General features: G+C 33.0%; 1 protein-coding gene across 2 annotated transcripts in view; it reads right to left on the bottom strand.

Annotated features, from left to right (window-relative positions):
• The window catches only part of CADM2 (cell adhesion molecule 2), a 464,221-nt gene that overhangs the window by 303,363 nt on the left and 136,988 nt on the right, over nt 1–23,870 (bottom strand). The window contains exon 1 of one of the 2 annotated variants that reach the window (XM_032882209.1): nt 18,041–18,107. The exons of the other annotated variant lie outside the window; for it this stretch is intronic. Coding sequence (XP_032738100.1) covers nt 18,041–18,107 — 67 coding nt within the window. Of the gene's footprint in view, nt 1–18,040; nt 18,108–23,870 lie in introns of those variants that run through there. 2 annotated transcript variants of the gene reach the window in all.

The following is a 23,870-nucleotide window of genomic DNA, read 5'->3' as shown; positions in this document are numbered from 1 at the left end:
AATGTCAGTGTGGGCTCTTGTATTCTATAATCCGGTAATAGGAAACAAGAGAGTGTTAGATACTGCTAGACAAAGCCCTTTATATTCCTAGTGGATAGACCAGTGCTTTACACATAATAGGTAGTCAACTTACTGAAAAACATTATCTTATATCCCTAAAAATGTTTTAACAAGTAATAATTTGTAAAAAGAAGTGTTTTAGATTTAGAAATTCACTGCATGCTTTCTTATAATTCAAATGATTTATGAAATAGTGGCTTCCAATTGTCTCTGCTGTCTACAGGACTTTAAAAAAAAAGTAAATTATATGTACTTTACTTCCAATTTTATTGTCTAATTGAGTGAAAGAGTAAAATACACAACTCAAATGGGTGGAGTAACTAGTATATTAGATTTGTAAGTCTCAGCTTGAGTAATATAAGGTGATAGTGGCATAGATAGGGAATTTTCCCTGTGTGAGATAATTTGTTATTTAGTAATGAAATACCAAATATTCACTCTTATTTTTTTCTCCTGGGGAACATAAATTATCTAAGACAGGAGCAACTGACTTCACACTAATGCACTTACCAATTATATAGAGAAATTTCAAAAGTATAAGCAGGGCAGCTGTTGGCTAAATTTATATCTCCTTATGCTAAACTAAATGATGATATTGAAACATTTTAGATGCTCACTCAGGTCAAGTGGTTGAAGAATTTCAAGTTTTTCTTTGCTTAGGGATATTAATTCCTATAACGGGACTCAACAAAGCACATAGCATGATCTAATTAAATCCTATAACTCATACTAAGTATCTCAGTAACTGTTTGAGAGACACCTGGAAACATAAAAGTGTCTCAGTTTATAGAAAGGGAAGAAGAACTATTTCCTGGACAAGAATTACTGATGGGTATTTATACTATTCTGTAAAAATCTGCTAGATCAGATGAGCATAGAGTTGAGCTCTGAATATAGAGAATATGATTAAAAAGGGAACATAGTAATTAACATCAGATATAAGGAATTAATCAGTGCTAGAAAAATGCAAAACTGCTTTAAAGAGCCAGAAGAGGGTTGGCTCCACATAATTTCTGATAGGGTTGTGGGGCAAATTCCTTGGGCAGGAAAAGAACAACTCATCTAAGGGAGTCAACGAATGTTGTGGGGACTTGAAACTCCTAACTAGGGGTGTTAATTGTTATGGTAATTTGAAAACAAACAAACAAACAATTAGGGAATCTGTTGGTATACTGATACTAGAAGAAGGTGAGTCAGGGCTTCATATTGCTGTCCCAAGCAAGAAGAAAAAAAGGGGGAATAAAGAAGCAAAAAAAAAAAAAAAAGAATAAGAAGATAGTGTAACTGGTAATGATAATACAAGTATCAAAGTGAGCAAAAATTAAAGTATTTCAGATAACAGACCTGAAGAACAGTCACTATAGATTGAAACAATGGTAACCTAAAGCAAGCATTTAGAATTAGTGTGGGAAAATCTTAGTTATTTGATCTCCACACTGTCAGGAAGAGTTCATTATACCTGATTTATTACTGAAACTATTGGATCAGATGCTATTATAGCTTTCCTTGGGACAGGCATGCAAAAAGAGCATACCATTTAACTATTAGAAGAGTAAAACAGTCTATAATATAAAGTGAGTAGGAATAACACTTTTTATCTAAAGTTATCACAAAGATAGACAGATTAGCTTACCAGATTTCTTAGAAAATGAAATGTTATTAATCTCGTTACCCATTCCAACTGAATTCCAACTGGAATGTGTATGTAATTAATTATTTTCCTTTAAGTTGTTGGATCTTAATATTAATTGCATTTGGCTATTCTTTCACATCTAATACTATTATTCATAGCAGACCTGTTTCCAAGGTAAAACTAGCTGATTAAACTGAGTCCATTTGCAAGAGTAAGAACTACATTTTTTTCATCTCATATCAGAGATCACATCTGTCCTTTGCATATGACTCTCTATAACTGAAAAAAAAAAAAAAAGGTTTGAATGTAGACTCGGGTGCCACATATCACAGAATCTGATGAGAATTGACATCACATTGTTAAATTTTGATCTCCTGACATGTCTTTTTTTTTTTTTAATTACCAATAACAGATTGTCTCAAGAGGTAGATGACATTTTTAAAATATTTTATTTATTTATTTGAGAGAGAGAGAGTGAGAGAGAGAGATAGCACAACCCAGGGGAGGGGCAGGGAGAGGGAAAAGCAGACTCCCTACTGAGCAGGGGGCCCATGGGGAACTCAATCCCAGGGTCCTGGGATCGTGACCTGAGCTCAATGCAGTTGCTTAACCGACGGAGTCATGCAGGTGCCAAAGAGGTAAATAATATTTTTTATTCATACTTAGGCAATTGTTTAAGTTTTATCTATTCTAGTGCTTCCTCACCTGTAACTATAAATGCTTTGATATTTAAAATTAAAAGTTTTATTATCTTTCAAAATAAAAACACTTCCTGACATTGTATTCCCTACAATGAGTGCAACTTGCATTTTATACGTATTTTCAATAATTTTATTGTTACCTTATTCATTTCCCAGCCACTTTACTATTTCCCCTCATATTACTTTTTTTCTCTTCCTCAATTATGTGCCCAAGTTAATTTCAGATCTGTCATTTGTACTTGCACAAACAATTGATGAAGCGGAAGCAGTTATATAATTTTAAAAGGAAACAAATCTCACCTAATTTGTTTAAAACTCAATAACAGAAAATATATCTTAGTATATTCATCTTTCTACCAGTTTTAGAAGTAATATGATTGACATCTTAAAATTTACTGCCCATACTCCAATTCATTTTAAGGTGACACTTTCCTTTAACACTACAGAGAATTTTCAACAACAAAAGCAGCATGATTCCATTCCCTCAAAATTTGTTTTGGTATGTAAATCACTACTAGTCAAAGTTTAATAACAGAATATAGAAACTGATAATGCAAACTTCTATTGTATTTTGCTATAAGGAAGTCAATGATAAATGGGATAATCTAGGGCAAAATTGTAATGTTTATTTTCTTAGGGAAAGTTTTTGCAAAAATAATATGTAGTTTCTTAAAATTAGATTATAGAAACATTCATTTTTGTTGCTAGTTTATTTTAAATCATTGAGAGTGACACATGTGTTAAGATTTTAGATTTGATTTCAAAATATAAAATATACTACCACTATTTTTGACTAGTAACTTACACCTGAATTCAATAGGTATTTTGGAAATGAATGTGCAAATTATTAAATGTGAGTAAATTAATGTGTCGCTAAATGTATTTCTAGGTGCTAGATTTTATAATAGAACAGTTGCAGTTTATAAGGAAAGCTTTCTTTTTGTGTATCTCTTACTAGGCCATGGGTGCATGTGTTTCCTTTACTTTTATTTTAAGAAATGTCCTGACAATGACTAAGACCTTTAAAATCTTATGATTACTGAGATAGCTATAGAAGAAATGTTCATTAAATACTTATTTTGTTCTAATAAATACAGAGTCAGATTATCGTGCTGAAATGACCTCTTGGCCATGGCAAATACATTAAATAAGATTTGAGTAAAAAAAATCCCAACGTATTTGCTGATTCTCCAAAAAGCTTGTAAGGAATTTTAAAATCTATGTATCTATCTTCAGCTGTATAGCTACATTTCACCTAAATCTAAATTTATTCCTCACATTTATGACAAAGAAACTATTTCATGCAGGAAAAGTAACTTTTTATTTGCAGAGAAGCAAATTCAAAGTTTTTAATGACTCAAACATCAGATTGCATAGAAACATCTATCTCTATTTCCAGGGGAAGTATATCCTAATATACACAAATATTAGCTCTCTGATCCCTCAGCTTCTATTTGAATACACTACCACAAATGAGTTGAACCTGCATTGTGAATGCATATTATTGGGATTCCCAAACTCTGGTTAAGCAGCCAAGAGATTTGATACTCCTTCCCAAGCTGACTTCTGGTTGAGATGGAAAGTAATTACTTCATGGACTATTTGGTGATTGTTCAACACTGTCCAAACAGTATTCCCGCCTTGTATCTAGACAGCATGTTTAAATGAACTCAGTGCCCATCAGATGATTGTCCCATTTTGGAGAAAATATTATATGGAGAAAAATCTGGTATCCTACTCTACCATTAGGTGGCTTTTGTTTGGCCAGCATGGGAAAACACCTAAGTGGTAAGTTAAATTAATAAACCTTTAATTAATAAACCACACATATTATTAACACTTTGATGTTACTAAAATAACCTCAAATTGAATTTTAGGGAAAAAAATCAAATTTATAAGTAATCTTTAATCTGCTATGTCCAAAACAGAGCAAGATGTGCATTTTTTATATGACTTTTAGTGTGGTTTTTTTATTTATTTATTTATTTTTGTTTGTTTGTTTGTTTGTTTCCTGGGTTGCCTGGGTAACTCAGTCAGTTAAGTGTCTGACTCTAGATTTTGGCTCAGGTCATGATCTCAGAGGTTTTTTTTGTTTTTTGTTTTTTTTTTTTTAAAGATTTTATTTATTGATTTGACAGAGAGAGATCACAAGTAGACAGAGAGGCAGGCAGAGAGAGAGAGAGAGACACAGAGAGGGAAGCAGGCTCCCTGCTGAGCAGAGAGCCCGATGACGGACTTGATCCCAGGACCCTGAAATCATGACCTGAGCCGAAGGCAGCGGCTTAACCCACTGAGCCACCCAGGCGCCCCATGATCTCAGTTTTTTAGATCAAGCCCAACATAGGACTCCATGCTCAGCAGGGAATCTGCTTAAGATTCTCTTTCTCCTTTTCCCTTTGCCCCTCCCCGTGCTTGTGCTAATGCACTCTCTCTCTCTCTCTCTCAAGTAAATAAATAAGTGGGTCTTTAAAGTTTCCTCCCTTCGAAGTATTTAGGTGTATTTGGATACACTACCACAAATTAGTTGCACCTGAATTGTGAATATGTATTATTTGGATTCCCAAACTCTGGTTAAGCAGCCAAGAGATGTGAAACTATCCAATTACAGCATTACATGCTCATGGATTAGAAGAATAAACATTATTAAAATTTCTATACTGCCCAGAGCAATCTATTCTTTCAATACCATCCCAATCAAAGTTCCATGGACATTTTTTAAAGTGCTGGAACAAACAATCCTAATTTGTATGGAACCAGAAAAGACCCCAAATTGCTAAAGAAATGTGGAATGAGAAGAACAAAGCTGGGGCATCATGTTACCTGATTTCAAGCTTTACTACAAGACTGTGATCACCAGGATAGCATGGTAGTAGCACAAAAACAGACACATAGACCAATGGAACAGAGTTGAGAGCCCAGGCATGGACCCTCAACTCTGTGGTCAAATAATCTTTGACAAAGCAGGAAAAAATATCCAATGGAAAAAAGACAATCTCTTCAATGAATGGTGCTGGGAAAACTGGACACCTATGTATAGAAGAATGAAACTTGACCATTCTCTTACACCATACACAATGATAAACTCCAAATGGATAAAAGACCTCAACATGAGGCAGGAATCTATTAAAATCCTAGAAGAGAGCATAGGCAGTAACCTCTTCAACATCAGCAACAGCAATTTCTTTCAAGATATGTCTCCAAAGGCAAAGAAAGCAAAAGCGAAAATGAACTTTTGGGACTTGATCAAGATCAAAAGCTTCTGCACAGCAAAGGAAATGGTCAAAAACAAAAACAAAAACAAAGAGGTAACCCATGGAATGGGGGAATATATTCACAAATGACACTACAGACAAAGGGCTGATATCCAAGATCAATAAAGAACTACTCAAACTCAACACCCAAAAAACTATATAATCATGACAAAAAATGGGCAGAAGATATGAACAGGCACTTTTCCAAAGAAGTCATACAAATGGCTAACAGACACATGAAAAAATGTTCATCATCATTAGCCATCAGGGAAATTCAAATCAAAACGACATTGAGATACCACCTTACACCAGTTAGAATGGTCAAAAACAACAAGTGTTAGAGAGGATGTGAAAAAAAGGGAACCCACTTACACTCTTGGTGGGAATGCATGTTGGTGCAACCACTTAGGAAAATAGTGTGGAGATTCCTCAAAAAATTAAAAATAGAGCTCCTCAATGACCCAGCAATTGCACTACTGGGTATTTACACCAAAGATACAGATGTAGTGAAAGAAGGGCCGTATGTACCCCAATGTTCATAGCACCAATGACCACAATCACCAAACTGTGGAAAGAGCCAAGATGCCCTACAACAGATGAGTGAATAAAGAAGATATGGTCCATATGTACAATGGAATATTATGCAGACATCAGAAAGGATGAATAGTCAACTTCTGTATCAATATGGATGGGACTGGAGGAGATTATGCTGAGTGAAATAAGGCAAGCAGAGGAAGTCAAATATATGGTTTCACTTACTTGTGGAGCATAAGAAATAACATGGAGAACATTAGGAGAAGGAAAGGAAAAGTGAATTGGGGTAAATTGGACGGGGAGACAAAGCATGAGAGACTGTGGATTCTGAGAAACAAACTGAGGGTTTTGGAGGAGAGGTTGAGTAGGGGAATGGGTGAGTCTGGTGGTAGGTATTAAGAAGGGCATGTATTGCATGGAGCACTGGGTGTTATATGTAAACAATAAATCTTAGAACACTGAAAAAAATAAAATGAAATTTAAATAAATAAATAAATACTTTAAGAACAACAACAACAAAAAAACTATCCAATTATTTCAAATATGACAATCAATATTGTACATAAGTATTATTTTAGGGAAAAGAAAATGTTATCTAGTTGTTTCCTGGTATTAAAATTGACAATTTTCCTTTACTTTTACTTCTGTTCCATGGTACAACATAAATGTATTTTTCTGTTGGCTGACATACTGACAATATCAGTACTGCCATTCTAGGTTTCTGCATTAAGGTCTGTAGTGTTGAGGATAATGAAGTGAAATGAAGAATAAAAAAGTATTTAAAACCCTTTATAAATATTCAGAGGCACTGATTTAACTCTTATATAAAGGTTCTTGTTTTTGTTTTTGCTTTTCTACTCAATGTTTCAAATGTATTCTTGAAAGGATTTTGTATTCTGTCAAATCTATTTCTCCCTGATGTTACCACTAAATACTCTAGGCCAAACTACCTTGATTTTCTCATAAACTAATAACTTTCAAGATAATTCAACTTGTCTCTTTGTCATATGCATAGTAATCTCATCTAATTTGTTCTTCATGAGCATTCAGTAGGTCTTTCAAATTATAAATGTGAGACTACCCCATCATCTCTGTCCCTACCTCCATTTAAAATGTCTAAATGGATTTCATTGTTTTTAGAATGAAAAAGACCTCTGTAACAGACACTTCAAGGCACTGTGTGGGATTTCAGTAAAGTTGTAGAATACAAAATTAATATAAGAATTCAGTTGTGTTTCTGTATACCAACAAACTATCATAAAGAGAAATTAAGAATTAACTGCATCTAAAATAATAAAATACTTGGGAATAAATTTAACCAAGGAGGTAAAAGATCTGTATACTGAATACTACACAACATTGATGAAAGAAACTAAAGACAACATAAATAAATGAAAGATACTCATGTTCATGGATTCAAAGAATTAATAGTGTTAAAAAGTCCCCATTACCTATAGCAGTCTACAGATTCAAAGCAATCCCTCCAAAAAGTCCAATGGCATTTTTCACAAAAATAGAATAAACAATCCTAAAAGTTGTATGGAACCACAGAAGAATTCAAATAGCCAAAGCAATCTTGAAAAAGAATAACAAAACTTCAGACATCATGCTCCCTGATTTTAAACTATGTTGCAAAACTACTGTAATCAAAAAAGTATGGTATTGGTATAAAACAGATGCATTAGTCACTGGAGCAGAATAGAGACGCCAAAAATAAACCCATACATATGTGGTAAATTAATTTTTCACAAAGGAGACAAGAATATACAATGAGGAAAAGATCGCTTTTTTAATAAACGGTGTTAGGAAAACTGGATAGCCATGTGCATAACAATGAAACTGGATCACTAATGTACACCATACACAAAAATCAACATGAAATGTATTGAAGACTTGGACATAAGACCTAAAGCCATAAAACTCCTAGATGAAAACATAGGAGGTAAGCTCTTTGACACTGGTCTTGGCAAAGATATTTTATGTTTGATATCCAGTGCTATTTTGACCCTCGATCTCACTGATTCCTCCACAGAAACTATATTGGCTTTTAGTATCCTGTTGCCATTCCCTTGATTGGAAAGTTTCTCCCTCTCTTCTTCACCTGCTTAGCTCTGATTTGTTCTTTAGTTCTCTTACGATCATCACTTTTTCCAAGAAATTTGACTGGAGCCTTCTACTACTAAAGTAAATGTCTCTGTTCTACTACTATGCCATTGTTTTGCAGAAGCAAATTTACATTTCTTCAGGTGAATATTTGATTAATCTCTATATTTTATACTAACTGGCAATTACCAAGGTTCCCAGTGATTCTACATTGATAAACTCAATTGTACATTTTCAGTTCTCATCTATCAAGAACATTTAATTCACTTGCTGATTCCTTAATTTGTTTCAACTTGTTTCTCACCATCCATTTGTTCTTGAGTTTTGAGCACCTAAGAACTCAGTCCTATGATTTTGTTTTCTTCTCTAAATACATTTATGTCTTAGATAAATCCATCCTTTCTCACAGCTTTACATACTACCCATAGACCCCAATTTCCAGATTTTCTTTCTACAGTGCAGAACTTTCTCCTGAATTTCATATTCACATAGCCAATTTCTACCTGTCTTTGTCACTTGGATCTCCAAATTCATGTATTCAAGAACATTTCCACTATTTTACTCTGTGCTTTCCAACGTCTTCTCCATCTTGTAAATGTAATTGTGTCCTTCTAGTTTTTCAGGCATGCATATATATATATATATATATATATATATATATATATATATACACAAACAAAACATTGAATCATCCTACTTCATCCTTTATATGCTGTTACACTTCCATTCAGCAAATTCTATTAGGTATGACTTCAAATGATCACTTCACACCATCTCCATTGCGATGATTCTAGTCCTGCTGCCATCATCTGTCCCTGATTTCCTGGAAAAGTGTGCTAATGTCTTTCATTGCAAGTCTCTCTTTAAGGGAACATCCAAACTGATCTTATAAACACAATCGGCATATGTGCCTCCTCTGCTCAAACTTCAGTGGTTTTCCATCTTACTTAGATAGAAAAAAAAAAAAATAAGTCCCTGCATGATTTGGGTCCTCATTCCCTCTACAACTACACTGCTATTTACTCTCCTAGTTCATGCTTCTCTAACTTCACCCAGTCTCTTGAATAAACTAGGTTCCTCACTGCCTTACAGCCTCTCTCTTCCAGATAACCTCAGCTTGTTCTCTCAGCGTCAATTCTCTCTTCAAATTTTCACTTGCCTCATCTCCATGTTCTACTCCCTTCTCTACTCTGCCTGCAAATTCTTACTCCTCTGCTTTGTTTTTTCATCATAATGCCTATAATATTGCAATACACTACAGTATATAATTTACTTTTTTTTTCTCACTGATATATTTGCAAATGTCCTGGCAATGTTGAATGAATAAATGAAAGAATAAATGAGTGAAAGCCTCATGAAGTCAAAACCAAGCAATATTTTTTCTCCCCATTGTATCTTGGCACAGTATAGACATTCAGTGAAAATTTAATTAAATTAAGAAACATTTGTTCACTCCTTTTCCAAGGATGGTCAGTAAGAAAAAACATAAAATGGGTATCATTATTACAAAGTCTTTCCATGCACATGAATCATTGGCATTGACTCAGAACAAGGGCCATGTTTTATTTATTACTAAATATCAAGTTCCTGGCTATGTGATTATGCCTTATTTAATTAATAACTATTTACATCTGGACATCAACTAGCTATTTTAAAAGCGTTTTCACATATCCTTTTTGATATCATTATAAAATCATCATTTTATTTATCATTATAATTCCATGAAGTAGATAGTATTGGTATTTTTATCCTTACCTTACCGATTTGAAAAAACAAATAGTAGAACAGTTACTAAAACACAGGTACTTTGATAACCATCTCTAAAGCTGTTAATAGAACATTTTGATAGTGATAAATATTTTATACAATGATTTCAAGTCAAATGATTCTTTTCCACTAAAAACACAAAACCATCACTCCATCTAATTTGAAATATAAATTAGAATTTATTTTTAATGAAATTTAACTGCTGGCTTTAGAGCACTTATCTTGAAACTGCCCTGAAATGCCCAACTATTAAACATTGATCACTATATTTCCCCTTGTAATAGACTTTTTTTGTGTTTGGAAACCTGTAAGAAACCACAAACCTTGGGATTTTAATTACAGACTTTCTAAACTCCACACAACAGCTGCAGAATAGGCAAATACCAATTTTATTAACATAATAGAATGACATGAACCAATTGAATGAATTGAGTCCCAGAAGATTCTGTCCTTTGGATGAGATGTGTTTAGATAGAATAAAAAAACATTACAATGATTTATTTATGATGGAAATGAGGACATAAACTTAAAGTGGCAACACAAACTAATTTCTAATTGTTATACAAAGCTGTACCCTGCAAATGAGCTATGTTTACACACATGTTACAGGAAAACTCCAAACTTTATTTTTATTTCAAGAGTAAAGGAGAGGCAGGGGAAAATGAAACTTCATTAAATCAAGTGAAAAATAATATTCTTTTAGATTTGTGAATGAAGTATCTAAAGGGGTCTTTCTATTCTGACCCACACTAATTTGTACTATGCAACATGAAGAAGGATAGTTGTTCAACAGTAACTAGTAAGATACTTCACAGAGGAAATACATCAAATACATGTCAAAACCCTTATCCAGTGAGAAATAAAAACCAGAAACTACATTAAGTGAAGCTGCAGTTTAAAAACAAGAAAAGTTATCTGCATTTTGACCCACTGAATCATCTTTCAATAAAATTTTCATGAACACACTCTTTAACCCTGTTACTCTCTTCCAATTTCAGCATTTCCCATTAGTTATGACTAAAGTTTTTCTAGAACACTACTCTTCTTATTGAGAAACTACTGCCTCATCTTTCCAGAGAGAGAATATCTGAGGACTGAGGTTAACATATGGTGAATGAATGAGAGACCCAAAGAAAAAGAATGAAAAAGAATGAAAAACAAGAAATCTACTGGGAGAATATTTCCCTTGCCACTAGGTAAGTGCCACTAGATAGGTCCAATTTATTTCTTCCCTATAATAACTGATCATCATTCTGCTTTACCCGCATTCACAGCCCCAATCCTACCTGGGTGAATGGGACCTAGACAAATATATTTAAATAAGTAAATAACATTAAGGTAAATTGTAATGATTAATTTACTCTGAAATCTTCAAAGCCTTTAATAGAGTAAAAGCTAGAACTCAGGAGTCAGTAACTCTGATTTGGAATTGTTGGCTTCCCTCTTAACTGATTTTGTGAACTTAAATTTCTTAATTCTTTGCTTCATCTTCCTCATTAAAAAGAAATCAAGGTAAAAATAGTATCTATCTCAAAACATTTTATGAGGGTCAAATTAGAAAACACATGCACAATATTTAGTGTAGTGTCTCACACATAGTAAACATTAAAAATGTTAGCTATATAGTTATAATTGTTAATGATTTTTTAAAAAAAGTTAGAAAAAGGCTGCAGTGATAAAATTACATATTTAAAAACATCATTGCATTATCATATATATCAGTATCTTTGTCAATTTTCCTGGAGAAGTGAGATGGAGTAGAAGGTGGATTAAGAAAGCAACCTTCTAAAAAGTATGGCCTTGCACTTGACCCCCTTAGTGAATACATTATAGGGACATAATATGCTTTTAAATTCCCTTACATGTAATCCCCTATTATCTTTAAGAAATACTTCCCAAGACCCCCAGTGGATTACTGAAATCACAGATAATACTGAATCTTATATTCACTATGATTTTTCCCATACCTACATATCTATGATAAAGTTTAATTTATAAATTAGACACCAAGATTAACAATAATAAAATAAAACAAAATTTATAATAGAATTTATAACAATATACTGAAATTAAAATTATGTGAATGTGTGGCCTCTCCCTCTTTCATAACATCTTACTGTGCTGTGCTCAGTCTTCTTGTGATGATGTGAGATGATAAAATGTCTACATGATGAGATGAAATTAAGTGAATGACACAGGCATTATGATGTAGCATTACGCTAATATTGACCTGACAATAGTCAGAAGGAAGATCATCTGCTTCCAGACTAGGCTGACTGCCGGCAACTGAAACCATGGAAGGCTAAACTGTGGAGAAAGGGTGACTGCTATATTTCTAGCATTCCCAATATATTTCCTTAGATCAGCTTCATGTGGGATAAATAAACATAAGCTTCAATAATTGTTTCTTGATGAGTTACTTTTGCTGAAGATTTTGTAGCTGTTATGCTAGAGTAAGTAATTCTTTATACTCTCAAACTTAAAATCCAAGCAGCTTCAATAAAAGGAGTTGAGTGACATTTTTGAAAGAAATTATATAAAATCTTATTCCTCAATTTCTTCACCTGATGATAAAAGGAAGTAATTTTTGCATTTTAAATATTATATAAGCCTTGCTATAACATAATTTTCTTATTTTTTTCTCCTTCTCTTTTGCTATTGGGTTGAACGTTTTTAATATCATTTATATACTTTGGATTTTAATATTGAAATGGACCATTCATGTTATATATTATGTGTTTATTTTAATGTTATAATGAGTATAAACATATGAATGCTATCATGATGATGAAATTTTGCAGATACTCAGAAAATTTTAGATTTTGGATTTGTCTTTGACTATATTTGTTTTCTTTCCATAGACATCATTTAAATAAATAATAGTAATGATTATTACAATAATGATAGGTAAAATTTACTGAGAGGTTATTATGAGCTATTTCCTAGGTTAATCTTTTTTTATACATTAGCCCATATAATTTTCAAAACAACTGAATGTTGAGTGAAGTTAATCAAATTGTCCAGGTGTTCAATTCAGGTAAGTTGAAAAACTAGGATTGGATTTATGTCTGTCTGCTTACAAAATGGAAGTTCTTGATATATAGTGCGTATTATAGAGTACAAACTGAAATATTGGTTCTCTACGTAAGACAAAACTATAGTTTGAAGCAATGTCTCAATTTTAACTTCCTTTGTGCCCCTCAATTCACCCTCAAAAGGTGTAATATGATGGGAAACCTGGGACACTAAATGTTATATTTTGACTGAATAGCAGACTTTATATTTACACCTGAATAAATCATTTATTTGATAATATTATGTATGACTAGCACTTAAATCCAGTAAATTGAAATGCTGATTCTTCTCTAGACCACATACGTATCTCAATTTAGATTGCTGAGTGCCCTTCATTATCTTTTAATTCTTATGCAAAGTCAGAATAATTATGTTAATTTTTATTTGAACACTGAATAATGATTATATGATTAAAGGTAATAGCAAGAAATGACATAAAAATGTTATCCCCACTATAGTTGCCAAATTCTGAATAAAAAATAAAGTCTAAAAATCATATTGAAGATTAAAAATATATATAATGGTTTAAAACTATTTAGAAATTTTCTACTATTCTGGAACAATATTAATCACATGATACATTTAGTCCATAGGTTTATAATAGAGTGAAATAAAGTCATTTCATGCAAAGAAATTTAGGAACACCAAATTACCATTTTCACTATCTCTAAGTGACAAAGCATTGATGATCTTAACTGAAATATGAGTATAGGATATATGAATGCAAGTTAGATTGTAGATTGCTGATGTATGAATTCACTGTGATATATGAATACAGGATAGGTTGTGTAATATTGAGAATTGAAGCAGGAGACAAGTTAGAAGCTATTCCAGGGAAGCTCTAAGAAATGAGCAATTTGAAGAAGAGGGATCCATGCAAAAGCTACTATCCTCCTATTAAAATTGGGAAACAATTACGACAATAATTTTATCTCCATAAAATTAGGACCACTTGATAAGCCACACTAGTTATGGGGGCCATTAGGGTGGCAGAATTACATGTTTCAAATAATCTAGAAAATCAGGCAAATAGTTGTTCATGAGAAGAAACAGCAAACCCCAAAGGTTCATATTTACCAAAAAAAGAAAGAAAGAGAGAATTTCTATTTTTACAATCAAGTAGAAATATTCAGTAGGCTGATGAAAAGATCAGATAGAAGATTAGTAAATCAAGTCTAGGAAAGTGTTAACTAAAATCAACTAAGCACTTTAGAGGAAGAAGGTGATTATAATAATCTGTTCTCGTTCAATGTAAGCAAGAGAAACCTATCTAGAAAGCTTAACTAAAAGAAAGACATGTCCTAATATATTAAAACAAGGGAATTGGACACCATGAGGGCACTCTCTTAACTCTTACTTTTTGTACATTTCTGTTTCTCTTTTTTCAAACTTAATTCATCTTTTTCAGTCTACCTATATAATTCATGGCTGCAAAATACAATAAAACTGATTCTCATTTCTCTTCCTTTTTCTTGCCTCTTTCAGTTTTGCTATTCTTTCCTTCTTCTTTCCCAGTTTTTTTCAGGAGAGGAATTTGATTGAATCATTTGTCTGTCTCTTAACACTCAACAATGATGAGGAAGGTTGGTTGCGGGTACATAACCATCTAGAAAATGGCTGCTTCCTGTATTTTGTAGGAGGTGAAGTTCATCCCTATGAGATGCTGTAGAGAGTTAACCAAACTGCAAGAAGTGATCTTTTCAGGGATCAAACATATAACCTTAAGAAAACCTATATCCCAGAATAAGATAGAAAAGGAGAGAGAAAAAAAGGCAAAGAACAGTTAAGAAGAAGATGAAGTCTAAACCGAGGGAAATAGAAAATAAAAAGAAACAATATATATTCAGCAGAGGGAAAATGAATAATATGTGGATTGGAAAACTACCAGTGGATTTGACCACTAAAGAATTAGTGATCATCAGAATGACAGTTTCTGCACAGATAAGGAAAGGGTTAGTTGCTACATGATTTGATGATATTCAGATATACCATGTTTACACTATTGCCCTCAGATACTAGTATAATAACCAATATATATTTTTAAAAAGGAGTGGGAGAAAATTAGAGTAATTTTCTATGGCATTCCTAATAACTGCTGTCTCCTAGTGAACTCTCTTTTGATCTGAACACCCATAAATTGCTGTTTCAAGAGTCTGTTTTAAAATGTTATTGGGAATTTAGTGTCAAATTTACCAGTCTATGGTTTCTTGAATGTAATCCTTTCTCAAAAACAAAACAAAACAAAAACAAACAAAAAAAACAAGACACATTTTTCTTCCCAGTATTCCAGAAGCTCTCTAAATTTGGATGATTCCATAAGGCTAAATGAATGAGATGTGATCTTCTCCAAAATTTTCCTTTGTTCCCTGGGATGTGCTTTGTTTGGGTCAGGAGAAATGAACTATTTTTAAGCAACCATCTGCTCTTACATTACCTTTCATTTTATTTTCCTCTTTCCCACAATTCTTTTTTTTTTTTTTTTTTTTTTTACTTTTCCTGTTTGAAGACCATTTGCTTTGACATAGAAATTGGACAATAAAACACTGAGAAGTCCTTTCTGTTGTCTCTACATAATATATATCTGCCTCAAACCAACATTAGAAATAAAATTTCAACTTCTACTTGAGGCCCAGTTCATTTTAGAAGTGGTCATTTTTTGCCTCCATAACATTTTGCAGACGCAAAAAACAAGGGTGGCATAAGATAAACTATGTCCTTAAGCCCCCTGCAGCTTTGTACACAGGTGGAAAAATGAGACTCAAATAAAATTGATAAGTATGGGATGGTAGGGATGTCTTTATGGGAAGTGTTAAATTGGGCATGGGAATATGTTTGCATTGCACAATCATAGCGAGCTTGAATCCTGACATGATTTTACAGACACTTTTAACATAATTTATGGCTGTAATCTTCCAATGAAAAGTTGGTTCCTGGACTTCATAACCTGTTTATTGTACATTGAATTATCATCTATTGTTTTTAGGAATTACCAAGTGAACACAGATGTGATTATTATGAGAAGTTTTATGTATTCAAATGAAGTGATGACTTACGATCACATAATTTTATGTCATATCATCAAAATTATTTCCTCTACTCTCATAAAAACATAGGATCTCAATCAAAAGGTCCTCACAATCCTGAAATAGACTGTAGTCATTCCTGCTTTCATATGTTAGTTTACATTTTTTTAATTCTTTTTTCTATGTATGACTTTTTTCTCTGTATACTCTACCCGTCCTTTAAGAATCTGTTCAAGCCCCACCCATGAGGTAAAGCATTCTCTGAGGAGGATTTTAACTTCAATATGTATCTCTTTCCCTAACTCTCCTTATAGTTAAGTTCTATATACTACAATTCACACATTATTATACATTGTCCTTAATTCTTCATTCTTAAAGCTGTACTTTTCGGCTTTTATTATATACATTATGCTTATTTATTCATAAATGTATTCATTATCAAGTAATAAACACTTTGTGAATGTGTTTCTTTTGTTCACAACCAGAAATAAAATTACTATGGCAAGAACTGGCTAATCCTATTAGCACATTTATTTGAACAACATACAGGATATAAGTGGAGGCTGAAAAAAAGGGTAACAATAATTTTGCCACCTTGTCTTTTATATTTTCAGTGGTCTATAAAATAAATATAATGCTAGGAAAATAGTAGTTGCATACTAAATGCTTAGATTTATAAATAGGGAGCAGTTAACACTTCAAAGATGAATCTATGTCATAGTGTTTAAACTAGCTCTAAAACTAGAACCTGGAGGAAGACAGAGCTGGAGGGAGATGAAAAATGGAGAAGGGTGGCCTTGTGGTGGATCTGAATATGAGAAATGGTGAAGGAGACAAAACTACGTGGTAGTTCCTCTTGAGCACATGCAGGAAGATATTAGGCAGGACAATACTAAGCAATGAAGATTCAGAAAACTCTCCACAGAGAGGTATATTTGTGAAAAGCAAAGGAAACTAGCATTATTTAAAATGTGAGTAGCAGCAGGAAGTCTACCAATTATTTTACATATTTCACCTAACTCAATCTTCATGACAATCTTTTATAGTTTTTATTGTTATTTATACTCTGTAGATGAGGAAACTGAAGATAATAGGTATATGACCAATAGGGTAAATGTAGTTTTGCTCTATATATGAAAGATACTTGAAAAATAAATGAAGGATAAAATGAAGGATAAAAGAAACATATATTTGCTATATAAGAAGAAGAAGAAATAAATATATAGATTGCTCTTGAGACTATACAATCAAAACATATAAACTGTAAACCTATGATAAATATACATATATTTGAATTTTTTTTCAAAACCATAACAACACATTGAGCCAAAAGTCTTTTTCTTTTCAGGGAGATATTCTGGCATTAGACAAGCACATCCTCTCTCATGAAATTATATTTCCAGGATTCTAGCAAATATAAACTTAATCCAACCAGGAAATGGAAGAAAAGTCATAAATAGAAATGTACAGTATATAATATTCATTTTTTAAAGGATTTTTTTCCTTTCACATAATTCTCTGAAGGCTTGGTCACTTCTGAGACTTTCTATCAGCTTTATTTTATGCTGTACTTTTTTCCAATTCACAATTTTATCAAAGGAATTAAGGTCAACAGGCAAAATATTGGTACAAAAAAGCACTGTATTCCACTTGGAATAAAGTGAAAAGCAAAGCAAGAAAATAAACAAACTCACAATCATGCAAACATCAGCATATATCAGAAACTGAATATTTGAAATAATATATATTTATATTTGTAGGAATTTATGACTAGTGTTGGTACACTGAACTAGTATTATCACCAACAGAATCGGCTCCATTAATTAAGATAGCTTGGAAGATTGAGAAAAAAAAAAAATCATGGTGAGTCATGCAGAATGGATAGGAGCTCACCTTTAACTTTATTCTTTGAAGCAGCCGCTGGTTCCAAGGAAAGATTGCACAAGAAGAGAACAAACATATTAGATATTAGACAGGGTGTCTAGTAAGAAAAAGAGATATGTTATTGCTATTAAACTCTAAGAAAAGAATCTATAATTAAGAAAATAATAGTTGGTTACATTTTGTTAGTATATGATTAAAGTGTTTGAATAAGAAAGAATAAAATAGATAGGATACACACAGTGCAAATACCAAACACCATAAGGACTACATGAATTACTTTCAAGGACTGTATATCTTTTCTTTTTCCCTCCTTAACTCAACATTAGTTAATTGAATTAAAGAAAGTGAATCAGGGAAAATCAGAGGGGGAGACAAACCATGAGAGACTGTGGACTCTGAGAAACAAATTGAAGGTTTTGGAGGGGAGTAGAGTGGGGGGTTGGGTAAGCCTGGTGGTAGGTATTAAGGAGGGTATATATTGCATGGAGCACTGGGTGTGGTGCATAAACAATGAATTTTGGAACACTGAAAAAAAATAAAGTAAAATAAAATAAAATAGGAAATACTCACATATACTTTAAATATATTTTATTTTACTTAATGATTAAAGTCTAACCCATAAGATTCCTTGCATTTGCTGAGTGCTTACTAAATGCCAGAGCCTGAGTGTGAGTATTTTCTACCCAGTTGCCACATAATAATGACAGTTTCAAGAAGTAAGCTATGTACTCTGAAAACTATAGAACACTTATGAAAGAAATTGAAGAGGACACCAAGAAATGAAAAAATATTCCATGCTCATGGATTAGAACAAACATTATTCAAATGTCTATAACTACACAAAGCAAACTACACATGTAATGGCATTCCTATCAAAATACCACCAGCATTTTCTACAGAGCTAGAACAAATAATCCTAAAATTTGTATGGAACCACAGAAGACCCCAAAGAGCTGAAACAATCCTGAAAAAGAAAAGCAAAGTTGTGGCATCATGATTCCAGGCTCCAAGCTATATTAGAAAACTGTAGTCATCAAGACAGTATGGTACTGGCACAAAATCATATTGCTCAAAAGAATGGAATAGAAATGGACCCACAACTATATGGTCAAATAATCTTCAACAAAGCAGGAAGGAATACCCAATGGAAGAAAAGTCTCTTCAACAAATGGACAGCAACATGCAGAAGATTGAAACAGGACCACTTTCTTACACTATACACACACACACACAAAATTCAAAATAGATGAAAGACTTAAATGCGAGTTAGGAAACCATCAACAACCTAGAGGGCACAACCTCTTTGACCTTGACCATAGCAACTTCTCACTAGACGGGTCACCAGAGGCAATGGAAACAAAAGCAAAATTGAACTATTGGGAGTTCATCGAGATAAAAATCTTCCACAGAGTGAACATAACAATCACCAAAACTAAAAGACAACCTTTGGAATGGGAGATGATATTTGCAAGTGACATATCTGATAAAGGGTTAGTATATAAAATATTTAAAGAACTTAGAAAACTCAACACCTAAAAACAAATAATCCAGTTAAGAAATGGGCAGAGGAGCGACGCCTGGGTGGCTCAGTTGGTTGGACGACTGCCTTCGGCTCAGGTCATGATCCCGGAGTCCTGGGATTGAGTCCCACATTGGGCTCCCAGCTCCACGGGGTGTCTGCTTCTCCCTCTGACCTTCTCCTTGCTCATGCTCTCTCTCACTGTCTCTCTCTCAAATAAATAAATAAAATCTTTAAAGAAAAAAAAAAGAAAAAAATGGGCAGAGGACATGAATAGACATGAATAGACATTTTGCCAAAGAAGACAATCAAATGGCTAAGAGACACATGAAAATATGCTCAATATCACTCATCATCAGAGAAATACAAATCAAAACCACAATGAGACAGCACCTCACACATTCGTCAGAATGGCTAAAATTAACAACATAAGAAGCAACAGGGGTTGGTGAGGATTTGGAGAAAGGGGAACTCTCTCACACTGTTGGTGGGATGCAAACTGATGCAGCAACTCTCGGAAACAGTATGGAGCATCCTCAAAAAGTTAAAAATAGAACTGCCTTACAATGCAGCAATTGCACTACTAGGTATTTGTATCCCAAAGGATACAAAAATACAGATTTGTAGGGATACATGTACCATGATATTAATAGAGGCTTTATTAACAACAACTAAACTATGGAAAGAGCCCAAATATCCATTGACATGGACATGGACATGGATAAAGAAATTGTGTGTGTGTGTCTACATGTGTGTGTACCTGTACACGTATGTATAAAATGGAATATTACTCAGCCATCAAAAAGAATGAAATCTTGCCATTTACAATGACATGGATAGAGCTAGAATGCATTATGCTAAGCAAAATAAGTCAGAGAAAGACAAATACCATGTGATTTCAATCATCTGTGGAATTTAAAACACATAACAGGTGAACAGATGGGAGGAGGAAAAAAAGAGGGAAACAAACTATATGAGACTCTTAAAGATAGAGAACAAACTGAGAGCCAATGGAGTGAAGTGAGTGGGGGTGAGATAGATGGGGGATGGGTATTAATGAGGACACTTGTTATGATGAGCACAGGGTGCTGTATGTAAGTAATGAATCACTGAATTCCACTCTTGAAACCTGTAGTCCACTGTGTGTTAACTAGAATTTAAGTACAAATTTAGAGAAAAAAAAAAGAAGTTTTGTTATCATTTTCTCACAGATGTAGAAACTAAGACTCAGAAAAGTCAAATTACTTGCTGACTATGACACAACTGGAAAGAAGCAAATTTAGGATTTGATCCTAGCTGTGTCTAATTTCTAAATCTGTGAACTTGGGATTTAAGGCACAGTTCAGTTGCCAACTGAACTGCAAATATCAGATCTACAAAGCCAAATCAAAATTGAATGATTCACTAGTCTTCAGCTATTTGGTACTTTGTATTTGGTACTTTGGTATTTGGTTGACTACATAGGTATAAAACTAGAAAACTTCATTACTCTAAATGGCATTATCCCCATTAAGAAGTAGAAATTTCAATTTATTTGTATCTAATGGCAAACACTATTTAGGTCCAGAAGTACACTTAATGAGGAAATTAGAAGAGTCAAACAAGAGAGTTCTTTACTCAAAGAAAGGCTTCTAGATGCAATGCAGAGATACCTCTAAACAGATTGCTATTATTAGAAAAATAAATTTTGCAATTTTTCTAAAAGCCAGTAACATACATATTTTGTGTATGTCGGTTTCCCAAACAGGATCATACACATGACTTTGTAGTCTTTCCTTCACATTTTCCAGGTTGATGCATGGCATTCTAACTCACTATTTTAACAGTTGTGTATCTTCCCATAGTCTCTATGAATGTGAGACTATTTCCCTATTGATAAACAATCAGGTCAGTTGTAGAGTACTTTTATTTTCTTTTTTTTCTGCTACTAACAATACTGCAATGCACATCCTATGTCATGCCCCTCATGTATTGTAGTGGTGTTTAGTTTCTGTAGGCAAGCTCTGCAGGTTGTTCTCATATATTTTTTTTTTTCAGGAAAGAAAAAAAGCCCAACAAAGATGAAGACTTTTAATACTGCAGATGGAAGGGTTGAGATTATTTGGAAAGGATATTCACAAGTATATTGAATGCTCTAAAGTAAGAAGAAACCAGAATAAGAGAAAATAAATAGGAAAGAATAGAATCCAGTGTTTCAAATAAATGATACATTGCAAACTCCTTTGCTCTTTTAAAATGGGGCGCCTGGGTGGCTCAGTGGGTTAAAGCCTCTGCCTTTGGCTCAGGTCACGATCCCAGCATCGTGGGATCAAGCCCCACATCGGGCTCTCTGCTCGGCGGGGAGCCTGCTTCCTCCAATCTCTCTCTCTGCCTACTTGTGATTTCTGTCTGTCAAATAAATAAATAAAAATCTTTAAAAAAAAATGTTGCATTTAACTTTTCTTACAACATTTTTTTTTTAAGATTTTATTTATTTGACAGACAGAGATCACAAGTAAGCAGACAGGCAGGCAGACAGAGAGGAAGGGAAGCAGGCTCCCTGCTGAGCAGAGAACCCAGTGCGGGGTTCCATCCCAGGACCCTGGGATCATGACCGGAGCCCCAGGCAGAGGCTTTAACCCACTGAGCCACCCAGGTGCCCCTTACTATATGTTTTTCAACTAAAATTCAGGTCTTAATTTCTTCATAGAAGTTTACTGGTTTTCAAAATTCTAATCACTAGGAATTATTTTCCTCTTTTGTATTATTTTTAAGGTTGCACAAAGCTGAAACACATTGTTAGAATATGCAAAATGTTATTTGCCTCAATTTCAAGAAAATATTTCAATGCATCAGTGTACTCATTTGTTCATGTGAAGAGAAATTTTGCTTCAAATTCCAATTTATCACTTAAAAATTTTAGCATGAATTGAAAGAAAAATTATGAAAACCCCTTAAAAATATTTAATATAATAACTAGTATTTAATATGTAAAGATACAACGAATATTGCATAAAGATTCATACTGAATTGAATAAAAATAGAGAAATTAAAATAGAAAAGATAAATCTTTACATTTCTTAGGGGAATGGAGGTGAATTATTGAAAGTTCTCAAACATTACACAAAGGCGGATGATTGTATTCTTAAATTATTGGGTAGAAACCAACATAGAATAGAAAGGAAAACAAAAGCTTTATGCCTGTTTCTGTGTGTTCAGGCAGCTAATACTAAACTAGACTGGTTAATATAATTGGAAAGAGGCCAGGCTACCAGGCTTGTTAGCCCAATTATAATTCTCTGCATATTCAATAAAAGAAGCCAAGATGACAGCAATACTGTCATAAATGTCATGTTCAATACTTGTAAGATTTTCCATTGTCAGCATAGCCCAATTATAAGTCAATTGTAAAGTGCACATTGCACACCACCCAAAAGTGAGTGAAAATTATCTTAAAAATGCTTTTTTAACATTCATAGTTAAAATGAAAAGAAAGGAAATAAAGGTACTTTGACCAGAGAAAAGTTTTAGAGATGACATAAACATTTCTTCACATTTATACTAAAAGCACTAATTTGTAACTATAACATTATAGTTGTTCATACTATTTTTTTCAGAGATGATTAGTTAAATATTAAACTTGTAACTGCTATTAATATTAATAACATGAAAACTTCAGCATAAAACTTTTGAAAAAAAGTATGAATAGTAACAGAATTATCATAGTTATTTATATACAATTTCAGAATAGTGAATATTAGACATTATATTAATAAAGTTTAAAAACTCCAATATAAATGATGAAAAAGTTAAATACAATTAGTTGGTTATGTTAACAATAGTTACATTGAATTAGTTGACAATTTATCTTAAAGATATCACTAATAAATTCATGAAGTATTTTGTGAACTCTAAGACAGTGTTTCTTAAAATAAAGTACAAGAACTATAAATAGGGCATGAGGGCATACTCAACTCAGGGGAGATTAGACTAATTTTACCTAACTCAAAATTGATACAACCTAATCACACTTTCTTTTAATTCCTACTTCTTATTTTAAGATTTACTATCATAACAAAAGGGTGATATATTTTATTAGTATCTGCTATGTGTAAATAGTGTTAACATACCCAATTTGTGGTTACATTTAGAAATGGCTGCTGAAAAATAATTTAGCAACAAAGCATTTAGTAAATAGCAAAGATATTACTTTGCTATTTATTCATTTATTCACAGATATTAATGCTAAAGCAGTATGGATCTTTTCATTTCAAGATTATGTAGAATTTCTTTGAAATGCCTTGGTATTTTAGCCTAGTCTTTGGAATTCTTCTTTTCATA

The sequence above is a fragment of the Lontra canadensis genome, unplaced genomic scaffold (assembly GCF_010015895.1).
Source record: "Lontra canadensis isolate GAN:19392208 unplaced genomic scaffold, GSC_riverotter_1.0 scaffold80, whole genome shotgun sequence".
NCBI lineage: Eukaryota > Metazoa > Chordata > Mammalia > Carnivora > Mustelidae > Lontra > Lontra canadensis.
Note: the sequence above shows the minus strand (reverse complement) of the source record. Positions and strands in the feature narration are given on the sequence as shown.